The sequence below is a fragment of the Scyliorhinus torazame genome, chromosome 8 (genome assembly GCF_047496885.1).
Source record: "Scyliorhinus torazame isolate Kashiwa2021f chromosome 8, sScyTor2.1, whole genome shotgun sequence".
NCBI classification, from domain to species: Eukaryota; Metazoa; Chordata; class Chondrichthyes; order Carcharhiniformes; family Scyliorhinidae; genus Scyliorhinus; species Scyliorhinus torazame.
The window spans coordinates 172,875,851-172,897,603 of record NC_092714.1 but is presented as its reverse complement, the minus strand read 5'-3'; the positions used below and the strand labels follow the sequence as shown (position 1 = coordinate 172,897,603).

The following is a 21,753-nucleotide window of genomic DNA, read 5'->3' as shown; positions in this document are numbered from 1 at the left end:
TATAAATCCTGGTTGGTATGGCCGTCCATAGTGGGGGGGGTTCCCTTCACTATGCCCAGGAGGGAGTCAGCTGCACCCCCCCCACCCCCCCGGGTACCTAATTGTTGGGTGACTTGACAATACTTCTCTTTGGTGATGGGGTTTCCCCGGTTTAGGTTGGTGTAATCTTTCTTTCTGGTAGCAGTGGGGGAGGTGCACTGCCCTGGGTATGGTTGAGCAGGTGCAGGAACGGCTGGGTATAAGTTTTGGGGTGTGCTGGAGGTCCTAGGGGAGCTGACATTTGTGTGTGGGAGTGTGCTGGGCTAGGCCAGATCTGGTGCTGTGGTTGGTATCCTGTTGTCCCCTGGAGCTTGGGATGTCCCATTTCAAAGGCACTCATTCACAGAATTCCTACAGTGCAGGAGGTCATTCGGCACTGACCCCCTGAAAGAGCGCCCTACCAAGGCCAATTCCCACGCCCTATACCCGTATCCCCACCAAACCGTTGGACATTAAGGGGCAATTTAGTATGGTCAATCAACCTATCCTGCATATCTTTGGACTGTGGGTGGAAACCAGAGCACCCGGAGGAAACCCACGCAAGCACGGAGAGAACATGCAAACTCCACACAGTCACTCAAGGCTGGAACTGAACCTGGGTCCCTGGTGCTGTGAGGCAGAAGTTCTAGCCTAGGGTGTCATAACAACTGGGCCTGAGGCTGGGATCATATTGCATTGTGTGGTGGTGTATAGGTAACATCCTTTTAGAACTGGGGTTCTCATAGATGTCATAGAATTTACAGTGCAGAAGGAGGCCATTCAGCCAATCGAGTCTGCACCGGCTCATGGAAAGAGCACCCCACCCAAGCCCACACCCCTGCCCCATCCCCGTAACCCAACTAACTGAAGGGCAATTTAGCATGGCCAATCCACCTAACCTGCACATCGCAAATTTTATTTGTTTTAAAAATGTTTTTGTTGTATGGGGATTTATAAGATGTTGACTGAATCCTGCAATGGCACAGACAGGTTTTCGTATCTGAAAAAACAATGTCGTCATTGTTCTGAAATTATCCTGCTTTTCTCCGTTCTTCTATTTGCATAAATAATAGTTCTGTACTTTACCAGTTGTGTTTTGAAAGTTTATGTTACGACACCCTGGGCTAGTGTACGGTCCATTCCAGCCCCATAGGCCCTGGACTCCCAATACAAGTGAATTAATCAATAATTTGTATAAAATTCCAGAAATCTTTGCCCATTGGCTGCCCAATAATTTACAGTCACCAGGTTTGTAAGCTGAAACACAATTACTGTTTATAACACAAATAAAGATGAAATATTCAATAATTACAATGGAATAACAGCAAGCTAACCTAGTACCACCCCCTTTACTGTCCCACCCTCTATCAACACACACAAGTCACACAAACACTGAGCGGTGAAAATATTAGGGATTTAGGTACACATGGACGAGTCCTTGTTTTTGATGTTGAATTCATTTCAGTAGACTGTCCTCGCAGCACGCGGATTTATCAAAGCCACCAGTGAACAGTTGCCGATGGTCTTCCGGCAGTAACATTCATTCAGTACTCACAGGCAGTAGGATTTCTTCTGCGGACACACTTTAGCCTTTATTAAACTGGGCCTTCAACTCAAAGGTCCACTTTTGAGACAACCGCTCTCATAAGACTCTTTGTCTCGCATTAAACCCAACTACCAGCCCAAGTTTTAATCTCAATCCAGTTTCGCTGAAATAACATCCAGCCTCATTGAGAAAAGAAAGTTCTTACACTGGATTTTTTACAGAGAATTCATCAGACCTTTGAGAGAGAAAATCAGAGATGCTCCTTCCAGCTTCTGAACTCAAAGCAAAACAAAAACAACCCAGCCTTATTGGGGAGAGACATTCCAGGGAAATCAGAACCAATCACCATGGGCTATCGGCAAAGCTCAGCATTTGGGCCAGTTCATTGACCACCAGCCCGGTCAGTCAAACTGAGTCAACATAGAACATACAGTGCAGAAGGAGGCCATTCGGCCCATCGAGTCTGCACCGACCCACTTAAGCCCTCATTTCCACCCTATCCCCATAACCCAATAACCCCTCCTGACCTTTTATGACACTAAGAGCAATTTACCATGGCCAATTCACCTAACCTGCATGTCTTTGGACTGTGGGACGAAACCGGAGCACCCGGAGGAAACACATGCAGACACGGTGGGAACGTGCAGACTCCACATAGACGGTGACCCAAGCCGGGAATTGAACCTGGGACCCTGGCGCTGTGAAGCCACAGTATTAGCCACTGTGCTACCCATCTGTGCTACCAAGCTGCCCATACTGATCCCTCCTGCCTTAAAGACAGGCCATTTATTGTCCATGGATAAAAATTGTAATAGTGAAAGCAGAGAACAAACTGGGGTTAAACAGGGGGATCCTTAGAGTTGCGTTAACTGTAAAAATATAAAACTCTTATATAAAAAAATAGATTTTAAACAATGGTTGATATTCAACCATAAAAGTTTCGAGAGACACCAAACAATTTTACATTATGTTTCCAGGGGGATTTTATGCGCCGTAAGTACTTACGATGTGAAGACATCTGCGTGGGACTTTTAACATGCAGCATATATCATTGATAATGCCATCGAGTATTATCTGTGAGCCAAACAACTGTGTTTCGTTGTAATACAAGTCTCTGAAATAAAAATGACCATAATAAAATGACCCACCTGCTCTTAGTGATTATTGTCAAATGTGCAGTCCAAAGATATGGTTAGCTGGATTGGCCATGCTAAAGTGCCCCTTTGGGTGGGGTTACAGGAATATAGATTGGGCCTGGGTAAGATGGTCTTTCAGAAGGTCGGCGCAGACTCAATGGGCTAAATGACCTCCTTCTGCACTGTAGGGATTCTGTGATTCCAAATAACAAATTGGGTGAAGTTGCAGCAAGAATTAAATTTGAAGAACATTTTAAGCGGAGCAACCTTATTTGCTGCACCAAGACATGGCTCCATAAATGACAGTAGTCCTTAGGTATAAACCAATATACTAGGTTTAATACAACCTAAGGGTTCACACGAGCTCCTACTTGCAAAGACTGGGAAGATTTTGTACCAACCCCCTCCCTCACACCTTCTTCAAAGCAACCTCTCACTTCACTCCCGTTAACTAGCCCACCCAGCTAGCATGGTGGTCCCCAACCAAGGTCTTCAACTGTCTTTCCTCCCTCCAATTCTCCTCCCCAACCCCCCCCCCCAACCAACCCAACCATCCATCCCTCAAGAGTAACAAAAGGCACATTCACCATCGTTGCTCCCCCGTCAAAACCTGCCCGAGAACTCACTACCAAACACTTTTGTTTTTTGGCCTTCCCAAAGGGCAAAGTATTTGAGGGCAAAAGATACAGGAATGCATGGGGAATGTAATACCATCCTCTGGTATGGCTGGTGCATGGATCAGCAGCTGAGGAGCGCCACGTGAAAGGGCGGCATGGTAGCACAGTGGTTAGCACTGTTGCTTCACAACGCCAGGATCCCAGGTTCAATTGCCGGCTTGGATCACTGTCTGTGCAGAGTCTGCACGTTCTCCCCATGTCTGCGTGGGTTTCCTCCGGGTGCTCCGGTTTCCTCTCACAAGTCTGAAAGATTTGCTTGTTAGGTGAATTGGACATTCTGAATTCTCATCCTGTGTGCCCAAACAGGCGCCAGGATGTGGCAACTAGGGGATTTTCACAGTAACTTCATTGCAGTGTTAATGTAGCCTACTTATGAAAATAATAAAGATTATTATTATTTGAAGAACACCCAAAACGCCCCAAGGTTCAATGTCCTTACACTCCCAGTTCATTGTCCCTCGTAAATTTCATCGCCTTCTCTGGCGTTGTCAAAATAATATTTTTGTGACAGACTTCCGGGTGCGGCGATGACCAGCTGAGTCGCACGTTTCGGCAGCTCCCGGTGAAACGGACTTTTGGGCTCTTGATAGGAGCCCCAACGGTAATTTTGACGGCTAAAAACACTGTGCGGTAAACCAGAAGGGAATCCCCCCTGGATACGGATGGAAAAAGGAGGAGAAAGTGGCCGGATTGCAGTGGATCCTTTAGAACAGCAGCAAGGAAGGCAAGCAAAAACCAAGATGGCGTCGGAAGGTGGCAGTTTAACATGGGGCCCTGAACAACAAGAGTTCTTGAAATGCTGTGTGGAAGAGCTCAAAAAGGAAATGAAGAAAGAGCTGTTGGCCCCGATACTACGGGCGATCGAAGGGCTAAAGGAGGAACAAAAGACCCAGGAGCGGGAGCTTCGGGTCGTGAAGGCAAAGGCAGCCGAGAATGAGGACGACATACAGGGCCTGGTGGTGAAGACGGAGATGCATGAGGCACATCAGAAACGATGTGTGGAAAGGTTGGAGGCACTGGAGAACAACGCAAGGAGGAACAACCTGAGGATTCTTGGTCTTCCTGAAGGTGCGGAGGGAGCGGACGTCGGGGCATATGTGAGCACGATGCTGCACTCGTTAATTGGAGCGGAGGCCCCGGCGGGTCCGTTGGAGGTGGAGGGAGCATACCGAGTGATGGCGCGAGGACCGAGAGCAGGAGAAATTCCCAGAGCCATAGTGGTGAGATTCCTCCGTTTTAAGGATAGAGAAATGGTCCTTAGATGGGCAAAGAAAACTCGGAGCAGTAAATGGGAGAACGCGGTGATCCGCGTTTATCAAGACTGGAGTGCGGAGGTGGCGAGAAGGAGGGCGAGCTTTAATCGGGCCAAGGCGGTGCTTCATAAAAAGAAGATAAAATTTGGAATGCTGCAACCGGCAAGACTGTGGGTCACATATCGAGGGAGGCACCACTACTTTGAGACGGCGGATGAAGCGTGGACTTTTATTGTGGAAGAAAAACTGGAATGAGCGGGTTATTAAAAAGAACGTTTGAACAAAGCGGTGGGGCGAATGTGGGGGGCAAAGAGGGGGGTTAAAAAGGGGGGAAAGAGGAGTTTTATGTACTACTCCTGCGATGTGGTAACTTTTCTCTCTTCCACAGGTGGTGATGGGGGGAGGAGGGGAGGTGGAGGAGATGGGGTGTTGGCCATTGGGGGCGGGGCCAAGGGAGAAGCGCGGGCTTGGTTCCCGCGCTATGATAATCATGGCGGGAATAGAGAAGCAGGAAGGAGGGGGCGTCGCACGGTGCGAGCCGAGGTCACGGGGGGAAGCCGAGGTCGGCCAGAGTTTGCTGACTTCTGGGAGCAACATGGTGGGAGTAATTACGCTAGCGGGGGATCTAGCGGGGGGGGGTGGGAGGGGGGAATTACTGGGTTGCTGCTGCTGGGGAGAGGGGGGAGTTGGTATGGGAGGGGAAGGGCGGGGGGGCACCGCCTGAGGGAGATACAGCTGCGTGGGAACCGGGTGAGGAGCTGGAAAAAGGGGATGGCTAATCGACAAGGGGGGGGGGGGGTAGGAAGCCCCCCAACCCGGCTGATCACGTGGAACGTGAGAGGGCTGAACGGGCCGATAAAGAGGGCACAGGTACTCGCACACCTTAAGAAACTTAAGGCAGATGTGGCTATGTTACAGGAAACGCACCTGAAACTGATAGACCAGGTTAGGCTACGCAAAGGATAGGTGGGGCAGGTGTTCCATTCGGGGCTAGATGCGAAAAACAGGGGGGTGGCTATATTAGTGGGGAAGCGGGTAACGTTCGAGGCAAAGACTACAGTGGCGGATAACGGGGGCAGATACGTGATGGTGAGTGGCAAACTACAGGGGGAGACGGTGGTTTTGGTAAACGTATATGCCCTGAACTGGGATGATGCCAATTTTATGAGGCGGATGCTAGGACGCATTCCGGACCTAGAGATGGGAAAGCTGATAATGGGGGGAGATTTTAATACGGTGTTGGAACCAGGGCTGGATAGGTCGAAGTCCAGGACTGGAAGGAGGCCGGCAGCAGCCAAGGTACTTAAAGATTTTATGGAGCAGATGGGAGGTGTAGACCCGTGGAGATTTAGCAGACCTAGGAGTAAGGAGTTCTCGTTTTTCTCCTATGTCCATAAAGTCTACTCGCGAATAGACTTTTTTGTGCTGGGAAGGGCGTTGATCCCGAAGGTGAGGGGAACGGAGTATACGGCTATAGCCATTTCGGATCACGCTCCACACTGGGTAGACTTGGAGATAGGGGAGGAAACAGGAGGGCGCCCACCCTGGAGAATGGACATGGGGCTAATGGCAGATGAGGGGGTGCATTGAAAAGTACTTGGAACTCAATGATAATGGGGAGGTCCAAGTGGGAGTGGTCTGGGAGGCGCTGAAGGCGGTGGTTAGAGGGGAGCTGATATCAATAAGGGCACATAAAGGGAAGCAGGAGAGTAAGGAACGGGAGTGGTTGCTGCAAGAACTTTTGAGGGTGGACAGACAATATGCGGAAGCACCGGAGGAGGGACTGTACAGGGAAAGGCAAAGGCTACATGTAGAATTTGACTTGCTGACTACGGGCACTGCAGAGGCATAATGGAGGAAGGCACAGGGTGTACAGTACGAATATGGGGAGAAGGCGAGCAGGTTGCTGGCACACCAATTGAGGAAAAGGGGAGCAGCGAGGGAAATAGGGAGAGTGAGGGATGAGGAAGGAGAGATGGAGCGGGGAGCGGAGAGAGTGAATGGAGTGTTCAAGCCATTTTATAAAAAATTATATGAAGCTCAACCCCCGGATGGGAGGGAGAGAATGATGGGCTTTTTGGATCGGCTGGAATTTCCCAAGGTGGAAGAGCAGGAAAGGGTGGGACTGGGAGCACAGTTCGAGGTAGAAGAAGTGGTGAAAGGAATTAGGAGCATGCAGGCGGGAAAGGCCCCGGGACCGGATGGATTCCCAGTCGAATTCTATAGAAAATATGTGGACTTGCTCGCCCCGGTATTGACGAGGACCTTTAATGAGGCAAAGGAAAGGGGACAACTGCCCCCGACTATGTCTGAAGCAACGATATCGCTTCTCTTAAAGAAGGAAAAGGACCCGCTACAATGCGGGTCCTCTCGACCTATTTCCCTCCTAAATGTAGATGCCAAGATCCTGGCCAAGGTAATGGCAATGAGAATAGAGGAATGTGTCCCGGGGGTGGTCCACGAGGACCAAACTGGGTTTGTGAAGGGGAGACAGCTGAACACGAATATACGGAGGCTGTTAGGGGTAATGATGATGCCCCCACCAGAGGGGGAAACGGAGATAGTAGTGGCGATGGATGCCGAGAAAGCATTTGATAGAGTGGAGTGGGATTATTTGTGGGAGGTGTTGAGGAGATTTGGTTTTGGAGAGGGGTATGTTAGATGGGTGCAGCTGTTGTATAGGGCCCCGATGGCGAGCGTGGTCACGAATGGACGGGGATCTGCATATTTCCGGCTCCATAGAGGGACAAGGCAGGGATGCCCTCTGTCCCCATTATTGTTTGCACTGGCGATTGATCCCCTGGCGATAGCGTTGAGGGGTTCCAAGAAGTGGAGGGGAGTACTTAGAGGAGGAGAAGAACACCGGGTATCTTTGTATGCGGACGATTTGTTACTATATGTGGCAGACCCGGCGGAGGGGATGCCAGAAATAATGCGGATACTTGGGGAGTTTGGGGATTTTTCAGGGTATAAATTGAACATGGGGAAAAGTGAGTTGTTTGTGGTGCATCCAGGGGAGCAGAGTAGAGAAATAGAGGACCTACCGTTGAGGAAGGTAACAAGGGACTTTCGGTACTTGGGGATCCAGATAGCCAAGAATTGGGGCACATTGCATAGGTTAAATTTAACGCGGTTGGTGGATTCAAGAGATGGGATATGGTATCCCTGTCACTGGCAGGGAGGGTGCAGGCGGTTAAGATGGTGGTCCTCCCGAGATTCCTCTTTGTGTTTCAGTGCCTCCCGGTGGTGATCACGAAGGCTTTTTTTTTTAAAAGGATTGAAAAGAGCATCATGGGTTTTGTGGGGGCCGGGAAGACCCCGAGAGTGAGGAAGGGATTCTTACAGCGTAGCAGGGATAGGGGGGGCTGGCACTACCGAGCCTAAGTGAGTATTATTGGGCCGCTAATATTTCAATGGTGAGTAAGTGGATGGGAGAGGAGGAGGGAGCGGCGTGGAAGAGATTAGAGAGGGCGTCCTGTAGGGGGACTAGCCTACAGGCTATGGTGACAGCCCCATTGCCGTTCTCACCGAGGAACTACACCACAAGCCCGGTGGTGGTGGCTATGCTGAAGATTTGGGGACAGTGGAGACGGCATAGGGGAAAGACTGGAGCCTTGGGGGGGTCCCCGATAAGAAACAACCATAGGTTTGCCCCGGGGGGAATGGATGGGGGATATGGAATGTGGCAAAGAGCAGGAATAACGCAACTGAAAGATCTGTTTGTGGATGGGAAGTTCGCAAATCTGGGAGCACTGACCGAGAAATATGGGTTGCCCAAGGGAATGCATTCAGGTACATGCAACTGAGGGCTTTTGCGAGGCAACAGGTGAGGGAATTCCCGCAGCTCCCGACACAAGAGGTGCAGGACAAAGTGATCTCAAAGACATGGGTGGGGGATGGTAAGGTGTCAGATATATATAGGGAAATGAGGGACGAAGGGGAGACTATGGTAGATGAACTAAAAGGGAAATGGGAAGAAGAGCTGGGGGAGGAGATCGAGGAGGGGCTGTGGGCAGATGCCCTAAGCAGGGTAAACTCGTCGTCCTCGTGTGCCAGGCTAAGCCTGATTCAGTTTAAGGTATTACACAGGGCGCATATGACTGGAGCACGGCTCAGTAAATTTTTTGGGGTGGAGGATAGGTGTGCGAGGTGCTCGAGAAGCCCAGCGAATCATACCCATATGTTTTGGTCATGCCTGGCACTACAGGGGTTTTGGATGGGGGTGACAAAGGTGCTTTCAAAAGTAGTGGGGGTCCGGGTCGAACCAAGCTGGGGGTTGGCTATATTTGGGGTTGCACAAGAGCCGGGAGTGCAGGAGGCGAGAGAGGCCGATGTTTTGGCCTTTGCATCCCTAGTAGCCCGGCGCAGGATATTGCTAATGTGGAAAGAAGCCAAGCCCCCGGGGGTGGAGACCTGGATAAATGACATGGCAGGGTTTATAAAGCTAGAGCGGATTAAGTTCGTTCTAAGGGGGTCGGCTCAAGGGTTCACCAGGCGGTGGCAACCGTTCGTCGAATACCTCGCAGAAAGATAGATGGAATGGAAAAAAGAAGGCAGCAGCAGCAGCCCAGGATCGGGGGGGGGGGGGGGGGGGGGGTGGAGAGGAGGAACCAGAAGGACTCTCAGGGTTGTTAATATATACTGTATAATATGTATTGGTCGTTGCTACAGATAATTATATATTGGACTGTTAAATTATATTTTTGGAGAGTGTTACTTGTGATAAGGCAGTTGCCAATTAGGGTTAGTTTTCATTTTTGTTATTTATTATTTATTCACTTTCTGTTTATCAAATAGGTCATTGTTATTTGTGTTGTTATAATATTGTGTAAAGGATGCACAATGTACTGTGTTGGTTGACCAAAAATTTTCAATAAAATATTTTATTTAAAAAAATAATATTTTTGTTTCTGGAAAGTCACCCACAGGTGGGCCGGATACAGCACCCCAAACTTCACCCCCTTTTTAAAGAGGGCAGCCTTAATCCAGTTAAACCCGACCCTCCTCATTGCCAGCTCGGCGGCTCGCCTGCCTGCGGCCTCCTCTTCAGTGGCCTGTGCGCCCCATCCACCTCCAGGGGCCGATCAAAGGCCCCCTCACGGGTCAACTTCTCCAACAGCTCTGCCAGGTACACTGCAGCCTCTGCACCTTCAATGACTTCAGGCATCCCGACAATCCTTGGGTTTTGCCTTCTGGAGCTATGCTCCAAATCTTCCACCTTCTCCTTCAGCTTTTTCTGGTTCTCCCGCATCACTCCCTTCTCAGCCACCAATGAGGCCAATTGCTCCTTGCGTTCCCCTACCGCCTCCTCCACTTTCTGGATCACCAGGCCCTGGGTCTCCAGCCTCTGCTCAGCTTGCTTGATCCCAGATCTCAGCAGTTCCACCATATTAGCTAGGTCTTCAAGGGCCTCTTGCCTCTGCTGCTGAAACTTATCATTCAGGAACACCAACTGCTCAACCACTGATCAGGCCACAGTCCCTTTGCCTTCCTTCATCTTTCCCTGTGGCGCACCACAAAAACTCTCCTGCTCCAAAGCATTTTCTTTCCCATGGCGCTCCTCGTCCGCTGATCCATGCACCAGCCATACCAGAGGAGTATTAACTTCTCCATGCATTTCTGTACCTTTTGCTCTCAAATACTTTGCTCTTCGGGCGGGGAAAGACCAAAAGAAATCTGCTTTGAGCGGGAGCCACCAAATGTGCGATCACTCTCTCCATGGCCACCACCAGAAGTCCCCCTAACCAACATTTTCTACAGTTCCAGCATAAGGTCGAATTTGAATTCTGAATACAGGGTTAAAGGCATGATTCTTGGAAGTGTAGAGGAACTGAGGGATCTTGGGGTCCACGTACATAGATCCCTCAATGTTAGGACAGACTCTCCGGCACCAGAAGAAGCTAAGACAAAGCAGACTGACAGTCACCAGGGCATGCCCAGCGATCAGGGAACCACCCCTCTATTGGAGGAAAATCTATACAGTTGATTGGGAAAGACCCAATTAGTTGAGGCCAAGTTCAAGGCCCGCCCAAAAGAGCGCGAAGCCCTTTGCAGTATAAGAGGTATCACCCAAGGGGGAATCTTCCTTCTTTGGCTTTGGCTCTCACCGAAGAGAGAGACATGCCTAGCAGCTGCATCAGACGAAGTAATTCCCAAGTCAACGCACGCTACGAGAGAGACGCTCCTAGTTGCTACCCTGTAAACAGCTCAACCCAGCAGCCTCAGAACCGAGCAGCGGCCATTGTTCCTCTGACTGAGTGGGCGCCCAAAGCTAAGTATAGGCTTTAGTAATAGTGGTAGTTTAGTTCGTAGAGTTTATGCATGAGTAGATTTGACTGTGTGCAAATAAATGAGCATTGCTTTTGAACTTACTAACTGGTGTATCGAGTCATTGATCAGTATTCGGTTCTGAACCTTGTGGCGGTGTCGAAAGATACCTGGCGACTCTTGAGCAAACGTGATTAAAGAGAGCCAAATTAAGAACCAACCAAAAGTTAGCAACATTTACTGGCGACTCTGCCTGGACTCGATTTAGAAGTGGCCAAACCACTCCGAGAGAACCCAAAATTTGAATTGAGAATCCAATTGGGAACAGAAAAACCACAAGCGTCAAAACAGCACTGATCAGCCTCTGAGATTCGGAAGTGTGTTAATGCATGCGTACTAACAGGGATACAAGGTAAACCTGAGAGATTTTGTTGCGAAAAACTGTCGGGTGCTTTGTTGGCCGGAAATTAGCGTAAGCCGTACCCATGTTTACATCACCGCTTTATCACCCCCTGTTCCAAATTCAGTAGAGAACCTGGTAGAGAGAATGGCAATGAAGGCAATGGAACGCCTTATGAACCCCCAGGAATTCGAGGTCACAGAGACCAGCAGTCGAGCAGGACAGTGTCCTGTTTGGGGAGATGAGATCAGAAAATATCTCAAAGGGAAAGGATGACCCCTTTGGAGTGAATTGTGTGATAATGAGGAAACAGGGCCCGGGAGTATAGGACATACTTGGTGGGAGAACCTGTCAGAGATCCACAAGAAGAGCTCGGGAAAAGCTCGCAAGCCGATGGCATTCGTGTCCTGTTTGGCACAATTGCGAGGCACAGAGGAGGTCGTTAGGACGCTCCGTAGAGAGATAGAGGAGAGAGACAGAAGTAGTGAGGTCGACGTGAGCGAAGTAGAGAAGGAGAATAGAGATTGGAGAGAGCAGTTAGCAGCAAGGGACAGAGAGGTGGATGATGCCAAGTGGGCACATCAGTCTTGTCTCGTGCATTTGAATAGATTTCAGACACAATACGATAAGGCCTACCAGCACATGCAACGTGTGGTCTTGGTAAGGCAAGAAACAGAACAGCAAGTTGAGAAATTGCAGAAACAGTGCAATGATTTAAAAGCAGCCCTATGAGCACTCCGTACTTCCACGACGGAACAAAGGCAGAGCTCAGTAGACCATACAAAGCGCCGGAAGCAAATTGCAGAATTGCAATCTCTGCTGTCCGTGCAAAATGGATTTCAGAGTACATTTGGACCCCAATTAGATCAAGAAAATGACCCCGATTGGCAGGAATTGAATGAGACTGCCCATAGATACGTACATGGGACATGTACGCAGGAAAAACCCCAGAAAAGGAAAGCGCCCCAACCAAACAGGCAGAACACACCCCCATGAATCCTGTGACCATACACCGCAGGGCCGCAGGAGAAGGAGAAGCAGATTTCCTTTACACAACCCCGTTAACCGTGACCTAATTACGGGACGCGTGTGGAAAAATTACACCGTTCCTTCCCACATCAGACCCCCACCAATTTTTCGCGAAAGTCAAACAACAGGCAACCATGTACGGCCTGGACGAAAAGGAGAAGGTGAAGCTCACAGTTTTGAGCCCCGACCCTTCAGTCGTAGCAGCCCTTCCCGACCCACAGAATGTAGGAGGAGGCACACTCCAAGAGATGCACACAGTGATCCTTGATGCGATCGGCTTTAACAGAGGAGATCCCATAGAAGGCCTAAATAAGTGTAGGCAAAAGAGCACCCCACAGTGTTTGCTGGACGTTTGTGGATTCACTTTACCGCAGTTTTTGAAGAGTTAGCCCGTGCCCATTTGTCCCCAGATAATATGGCCAAATGGACCCGAATTCTAGTCTCCCACGCCACAGAAGGACGAAAAGCTTGCGCAAATTATGACCCCTCAGATGAGGCCCACAATGAAAAATGGGTTTTGAAGAGATTGTCCCGCGCTTGGGAGCAATCAATTGCAGGCAAAACCGCATTTGTAACACCCGATGAAGAGCAGGTAGAAATGAGCCCAGTTAAAGCACACCAGAACCCCGCATGGGTAAATGAGGGCAGGAACAGCCAAGCCCAGCCCAAAGCTCAGGAATGTTATAATTGTGGACAGCTAGGACCCTTTGCACAAAAGTGCAACGCGCCCCAGAAGCAGCAGAGAAACCAACAGACAGGCACCCTGAACAAGAATATGGCAAAGCCGATCCATAGCGTTAGTGCCCGTTCAGAGAATGCAGACATGAATGGCACCGACTGACGGTGTTCGGGCTCCACAACTTGGGTCTGCGACACCCTTTGGGGCAAGTCCGGTAGACCGGTAGTAGCAGGCAAAGTTCGGGGACAACCCCCGTAGAATTTCTTTGGGACAAAGGAGGGTCCCGCACCACACTCAATTCCTCCACCATGTTCCAGCGAGACACGTGGCCCACAACAGACACCATTACACTCAGCGGTTTTACAGGCCATTTACAACAGGGACACATCACAGCCCCTATAGCAATACCGATAGGGAACATCGCAACCAAGCACCCCGTAGTTTCAGTTGATCTGCCCCAGACAGCAGAACATATCCTTGGGAACGATTTCATGAGCTCCCATAACCTTTCTTTCGACCCAGTGAACAAGTGTATATGGGAAAATGGCAAAGGCAGCACGAGCCCCCGCCACCCTCACAGTAGGAGAATACGTAAATAGAATTAGCTCAGTAGGAGACTTCTGGTTCGACCCTCGAGCCATTAGTGCAGACAAACAGGTTCGGGCAGTTCTGCAGGAACATAAAGCAGCATTTGCACAGCACAAGCACGACTGTGGCAGTTTGACTGGCTTTGTGAACATTACAGGTCCCGACCATAAACCCCAGAAGCAGTAGGGATTTCCCCAGGAAGCAGAGGGAGAAATCTCCAAAGTAATAGAGAGTTTGTTGGATCAAGGCGTACTCAGATCAGTAGCCTTCACAAACAACGCACCGATTTGGCCCGTCAGGAAACCGGATGGATCATGGCAACTGACCATTGATTACCGGGAACTGAACAAAGTAACCCCAGCAGCAGCCCCCACCGTAGCCAAGAGTCCCGAGACCATGCTCAAACAGGGACTCCAGTCAAACTTTTTTTAAATTTTGGACATTAGTAATGGCTTCTGGTCCATTCCATTGGCCAAAGCGTGCCAGTACAAATTCGCCTTTACATTCCAAGGGCAACAGTACACGTGGACATGCCTTCCACAAGGCTTCCACAATTCCCCCTCCATTTTCCACCGACAGCTGGCAAATGGATTAGCAAATTTTCCCGCCCCGATTGTCTGGTCCAGTATGTAGACGACTTGTTACTACAGACAGACACAAAGGGAGAGCGCATTTTGCTTCTCAACGAACTCCTAGCACCCCTGAAAGAAATTGGTTGTAAAGTCAACCCCAAGAAGGCCCAGATTCTGAAAGAAAAAGTGATTTACTTGGGAACAGTGATCACTCATGGTAAACGTGAGATTGAGCACAAGAGAATTGACTCGATCGTCAAATTGCCCCTTCCCAACAATGTCTCAGCCCTCCGGTCATTGTTAGGACTGGTTGGTTATTGCCGAAACCATATTGACGGTTTCGCCACTAAAGCAGCGCTCCTTTTCGAACTTCTCAAGAAGCAGGCACCTTGGGCATACAGATGCCGTGGATGCTTTAAAAAGAGCACTCAGCACAGCCCCCGCACTACAGGTCCCAGATAAATATTCCCCGTACGCTATTGAGGTAGCAAACACCGACCGAACCTTTTCGGCCGTGCTCCTCCAGGAACTCCACGACCAGTTACACTCCGTAGCATACGCCTCACGCATGTTAGACCCCGTAGAGCAAGGATTTCTGCCTGTGAAAGGCACCTGCTCGCAGTTCTTTTGGCAGTACAGTACTTCGCCTACATTACAGGACTCAACCCCATCACCATCCTCACAGAACACACACCGACACAGCTATTGTTAGACGGCCGACTTAAAGATGGTACAGTCAGCCTAATTCGCGCAGCCCGTTGGACCCTTCTTTTACAGGGACGGGACATCACGGTAAAGAGAACCAAAAAGCACACCTTCCTTGCCGATAATGTGCAGGATACAGGCAGCCCTCGTGAATGTGAGATAATCACCACTAAACACAACACAGGCCCATTTATTCCCAAAACATCCCCCAGGAAAACAGGTAGTACACCCCAGAGACCCCAGCCCACAGACACGTGTGCACCCCTGAAGATATATGTGGATGGCTCCTCCACAGTGTTAAATGGAGAGAGAATTACCGGTTGCGGTATATATGTAGAGGACGCGCAGGGACGCGCCCTAGATTAAATTTCCTTAAAGTTGCCAAGACACTTAGGCTCGCAGGCAGCAGACGTGGCAGCAATTGCATATATTGTAGACCACCCAGACTTGTTCCCGACCCCAGCAGACATCTACTCAGACAGTTTGTATGTCTGCAATAGTTTGACAGAGTTCCTACCACGCTGGGAAACAAGAGGATTTGTTTCCGGGGACGTACAGATGCCGTGGATGCTTTACTTGGGAACAGTGTTCCCTACCCTCAGCCTATTATTCTGCCATATCTTAGAGACAGCGAAGGATAGGAAATACAGAATAATTAAGGTTCGCAGTCATCACCGTTCTTCCCCCCCTGGTAACGTTAAAGCAGACGCCCTAGCGAAGGCAGGCTCCAGGCATGGTTATTTTTGAAACCCCACCGAAAGCACCCCAGTACACGCAGTTCAGGTCTCACAGACCAACATTCAGGATTTAGCAAAGGTCCAGAAAGAGAACGAGAAACTTAGGAAAGTTTTAAAGGGAACCTTCCCAGCCCCGTACGACAAGTTTAAAAACGCAATCACCACACACGACAGTGTGATTTTAAAGGATGGAATTTATATGGTTCCCAGCCAGGACAGGAACCAGATCATTTGTCAGTTCCATGAAAATCATGGACACCAAGGAATTGAACCCACCCTAGCCCACCTCAGATCGCTTTGTTGGTGGCCTGATTTAAAAATCGATGTCACACACTACGTAGAGAATTGCTTAATCTGTGCTCAGAACAATCCGGACAGATATGCGAAAAAGGCTCAACTTAGCCATACCCGCCCCGTTAATGGACCCTGGACAAATCTCCAGATAGATTATATAGAACTCCTACCCCCGTGCAGAAATGGTTACAAGTATGTGTTGGTGGTCATAGACACCTTCACAAAATGGGTGGAAGCATCTCCATCACGAACGAATACAGCCAAGACAACGGCTAAAATATTAACACACCACATCTTTACAAGATGGGGCCTCCCACACAGTATAGAGTCCGACCAAGGCTCCCATTTCACCGGACGTCTAATGAAAAACGTCCTCACGATTTTCGGAATTAGACAAAAGTTCTATATTGCATACCACCCTCAGTCAAGTGGTATTGTAGAACGAATGAATAGGACATTGAAAGCCACCCTCAGGAAAATGGTACAGCAAAATAACAGCACCTGGGATTCAGTACTCCCATTCGCTTTAATGTTTTTAAGAAACATAGTATCTACATCCACAGGATACACCCCCCACACCCTCATGACCGGATGCCCCATGAAAGGCACTGAGTATTTATTAGGACTGGATTTGGCCAGCCCCGCAGTTACAGCCCTCACGCATGAAAATGCGGTGACACAACTAGTACAGAACATAAGGGCAGCCCAACTCGCCGCAGCAGTGAGACTTGGAACCAGGAAGAAACAGAGCAAGGCTTGTTTCGACAAAACAGTACACGCCACTGAGTTTACAGTAGGGCAACAAGTTATGCTTTCCCTTTACAACCCCAGTTCATTCCTCGCCCCAAAATTTTCCAGACCGTACTCCATTTCCGACAAAGTCAGCCCCTCAGTATACAAAATAACCTATCCCAATGGTAAGTCTGCGTGGTTTCATATAAACCAGCTCAAGGCTTACGGCTCACAGAATAACCACACACACACCACATCCTGCTCGCAGCAGCAGACGAGCACGCCCCGCCCACAGATGACGTATTCCTACCCTCCCCCAACCACTCCAGCCCGTCCTCAGACACGACTTCAACTCCGCCCCCAGAGGCACGACTCCGCCTCTCCCTTCCCTCAACCGACAGTGAGTGATAGCGATCACGATGACGACAGCCACAGCACACCATGTTACGACTACACCCCTGTACCAGGCCCCACTCCCAGCGATTCTGAGCATGATTCTATCGACCCGTTCGAGATCACTTATATCAAAGCCCCTGACCCAGACCCACCGCCCGACGATTATGGATTGAAGCATAGTAGCTCCAACCTCGACACACAATTCTGGCACCGAGACAATTTGTTCAGGCTCATCTGCAATGATGAGATGGACCCCAATACGCCCCAAGCAGCTTTAGCACGGTTACTACAGACAAGAGTTTGGCAGCCGGGAGAAGATGATGACTTAAGAGTCTGACTCCCACCAAACAAATCCCTTTGCCTGTTCGCTATTGAGCAGTGAGGTGTCCAGATGATGGAGAAAAAAGGAACCGATGGAGAGATACGGTGTCCTTTCTGATGGAACCTGAACCATGTTTGTTGAATGTTTGTTCGTTAATGTTATCATTAAGTGTTGTGTGTAAACTCGTAAAGTTTTCACGGCCCCACGTCACTACCCCCTTTGACGCCCAATGGCTGTTAGAGGAACTAGTTTGTCCCCAGAAACTTGTTCATGGAACAAGTTTGTCCCGGACAATAGTTCAGAGGAACTAGTCTGTCGACAGAACCCGACTCATAGTTGCTCTCCTAATTCGAGAGGCAGCCCCCCACGACGACCACATTCTTCCCCGTTCTTGCCGGTTGCTCAGGCAGTGGAGAAACAGCATTGGTCCCCGCCCTGCCTGAGGACCCACCCTCTGGTCAGCTACGCTCGGGTAGAGCACATATGACATTGATCACCGTCCTAACCGGGGATTCCACCCATTTCTTGCCTGCCGCTGCCCATACGCACCCCATTTTGGCTCGTCACGTTCAAAATTATTTTGTTTGATTTTGGCAACCCTTAGGTTGCTTCCTTATTCTATTTGCATCCTCAAACACTGGGATGGTAAATCACACAGGCTGTGAGACGGCTCGCAGTACGGCAGTATTTTCTTAGATGTCTTGTCCAAATATTCGGTTTAAAAAAAAATATGAGGGAGTCACAGATGGTGACCAATTATAAAGGGAAATTGGCAATAAAGGACAGATAGACAGAGGAGATCTTAAGCAAGATAATAACAGAAATTATGCTTGTGTTCACAGAACTCCAGGAACCCCAGAGGAAGACAAAGAAGTCCGACAAAGGTGAAGACAGCCTTTGTGTTCACATGGATCTTAGCGGGATCCCTTCAGTTGTGCGCGGACGCTACCCCCCTGACCCCTACCACACAAACCGTAAATGATTCCCACCGCTGTAATACTCGGAACCCCGAGATAACTAGCCCAGCGACAGCTAGCAATACCTCGACCTGGTGTGATAAGTTTACCACCTGATACTCACTCTCATATGTAGTCGAAGCACTCTTAGTGCTGGCGATACTTGCAGTGTCGTGCAAACGTTTAGAGTCAGGAAATGGCGAAACAGAGCATATCGCTCTCGCACCCCGGTATACAGATTTAGGTCCCCCATTTTCGGATTTCACCAGACCCCCGAACCCATTGGGACGGATTACTGAGCATCCATTTTGTTTAATGTATTCTATGGAATAAAGAGATGTAAACCTCTGTGTCTGACTGCCAGGCCAGAGAAATTTGTGTGCTGCTATTTTGTACAGTTTAAGATGTATAGATTATTTTTGGATTGTTTGTATTTTTGGATTGTTTGAATGAGGATAGCTTATTGAGAATAGTTAGAGGTTCCAGTTTTTTTATTTTTCTGTAATGCATGTATTAATGTAATAGCGCCCCGTAGAATTTTATGATAATGAATGTATTTAAAATGGTTTAGGTAAAATTGTGTTCATAGGGTAGGACAGTATAGAGCCTAAGCATGGGTGCCCCGGGGATCAGAGGATGAAGACGCCATAGTAATGTGATCCTTCACGCATCGCGTTGTAGGGACAATTGGACAATGCTAAGAAACAAGCAGGTGCAAGCTCTGTCTGTTGATTAGAACCTTAAACGCTCAGACAGGACAGAAACTACCAAACGATTTACAGACTAATGAGCCATCTCCGGGGCAAAAGGGAAACATTTAGATACACAATGTTAGGACAGACTCCCCGGTGCCAGAAGAAGCGAAGACAAAGCAGACTGACAGTCACCAGGACACGCCCAGCGATCAGGGAACCACCCCTCTATTGGAGGAAAATCGATAGATGATTGGGGAAAGACCCAATTAGTTGAGGCCAAGTTCAAGGCCCGCCTAAAAGAGCACAAAGTCCTTTGCAGTATAAGAGGTATCACCCAAGGTAGAATCTTCCTCCTTTGGCTTTGGCTCTCACCGAAGAGAGAGACCTGCCTAGCAGCTGCATCAGACCAAGTACGTCCCAAGTCAACGCACGCTACGAGAGAGACGCTCCTAGTTGCTACCCTGTAAACAGCTCAACCCAGCAGCCTCAGAACCGAGCAGCGGCCATTGTTCCTCTGACTGAGTGGGCGCCCAAAGCTAAGTATAGGCTTTAGTAATAGTGGTAGTTTAGTTCGTAGAGTTTATGCAGGAGTAGATTTGACTGTGTGTAAATAAATGAGCATTGCTTTTGAACTTACTAACTGGTGTATCGAGTCATTGATCAGTATTCGGTTCTGAACCATGTGGTGGTGTCGAAAGGTACCTGGCGACTCTTGAGCAAACGTGATTAAATAGAGCTAAATTAAGAACCAACCAAAAGTTAGCAACAGCCCACAGACCTCCTCATCCGCCAATAGTCCTACGTCCAGTCTACATAGAGGGCGTTGGCCTCTCTCCGCCCCCAGCCCCAACTCCACCAAGTGCGGAGCATGGTCCGAGACCGCAATGGCTGAGTACTCTACCCCCTCCATTCTCAAGATTAGCGCCCTGCTCATCACGAAAAATTTGATCCGCGAGTACACTTTGTGGACATGGGAGAAGAAAACTCCTTCGCCCTTGGCCGAGCGAATCTCCACGGTTCCACTCCCCCCATCTGGTCCATGAACCCCCTCAGGACTTTGGCCGCTGCCGGCCTCTTACCCGATCTAGACTTAGGCCCGTCCAGTACCGGGTCCAGGACTGTGTTAAAGTACCCCCCCCCCATTACCAGACTGCATGACTCCAGGTCCGGGATTTTACTCAACATTCGCTTCATAAAATCCGCATCGTCCCAATTCGGGGCATACACGTTCACTAGCACCACCCTGGCCCCCTGCAGCTTGCCACTCATCATAATATATCTACCCCCTTTATTCGCCACAATACCCCGCGCCTCAAATGCCACCCGTTTTCTCACCAAGGTTGCGACCCCCCAGTTTTCGCATCCAGTCCCGAGTGAAAGACCTGCCCCACACATCTCTTCCTCAGCCTAGTTTGATCAGCGAGCTTCAGATGCGTTTCTTGTAGCATAGCTACGTCTGCCTTTAGCCCCTTTAAGTGCGAGAACTTGCGGGCCGTCTTGACCGGCCTATTCAGGCCCCTCACGCTCCACGTGATCAGCCTGGTCGGAGGGTTCATTACACCCTCCCTCCCTGCTGACTAACCATCCCCTTTTTTAGGCCACCCACGTGTCCGCGCACCTCCCGCACACTCTAGCCCCCCCAGCCGGAAGCTCCCCGTCCCGACTCCCCCTTTGACTCCAAAAGTTGCTTCTCCTACAGCCAGCAAAGCAGCATCCCAGCCCTCCCCTTTCACCCCCCCCCTCTCCCCCCAACCAAGTGAGGGAGAGAGAGCCCTCCCCTTATTCCAGTGTGTCAAGAAAGCTCAAACAAATGAACAAACTTTGGGTGCTATCCCCAACAACGAGCAACTCCCCCCCCCACCCCCGCGAACTTATCTTGCTGTCCGGCCCGTCCCCACTGCCTGTGACGCAGCTCTATACAAACAGCTAACAGAACCAGAACCTCGAGTGCCCAGAACAAAGGGGCAAAATAAGAAAACACGGGGGAAAACCAACATAACACCGCCCCCTCCAGCCCCACTGGGGTGCCCCAACAACATACAGATGTCCATTAATTCAAGTCCAGCTTCTCGTTCTTAAATAATAAAAGTCCACGCCTCATCCGGTGTATCGAAGTAATGGTGCTGGTCTTGGTACGTGACCCACAGCCTCGCCGGTTGTAGCAGCCCGAGCTTCACCCCTATGCTGTGGAGGACGGCCTTGGCCCGGTTGAATCCCGCATGCCTCTTAGCCAGTTCTGCACCCCAGTCCTGGCAGATACGGATCTCGCAGTTCTCCCACTTCCTGCTTCGCTCCTTCTTTGCCCATCGCAGGACACATTCCTTGTCGGTGAAGTGGTGGAATCTTACCACCATAGCTCTCGGCGGCTCGTTAGCCTGAGGCTTCCATGCCAGGACTCTGTGTGCCCTGTCCAGCTCCAGGGGCCGCGGGAAGGCCCCCGTGCCCATCAGCGTCCCCAGCATCGTGGTCACAAACGCACTCGCATCCGACCCCTCTGCAACTTCAGGGAGACCCAGAATTCGCAGGTTCTGCCTACTCGACCTGTTTTCAAGGTCTTCCAGCTTCTCCTGTCATCTTTTGTGCAGGGCCTCGTGCGCCTCCACTCTAACTGCCAGGCCCAAAATCGCGTCCTCGTTGTCAGAGACCTTTTTCTGCACCTCCTTAATCGCCGTCCCCTGCATCCTCTGGGTCTCCACCAACCTTTCAATAGAAGCTTTCATAGGGGCCAGCATCTCCACTTTTAACTCAGTG

General features: G+C 49.8%; 1 protein-coding gene across 3 annotated transcripts in view; it reads right to left on the bottom strand.

Annotated features, from left to right (window-relative positions):
• Positions 1–21,753, bottom strand: part of spo11 (SPO11 initiator of meiotic double stranded breaks) — a 171,377-nt gene that overhangs the window by 108,675 nt on the left and 40,949 nt on the right. For all 3 annotated transcript variants that reach the window (XM_072514521.1, XM_072514524.1, XM_072514523.1), the window contains one exon: positions 2,570–2,678. In XM_072514521.1, coding sequence (XP_072370622.1) covers positions 2,570–2,678 — 109 coding nt within the window. The remainder of the gene's footprint in view (positions 1–2,569; positions 2,679–21,753) is intronic.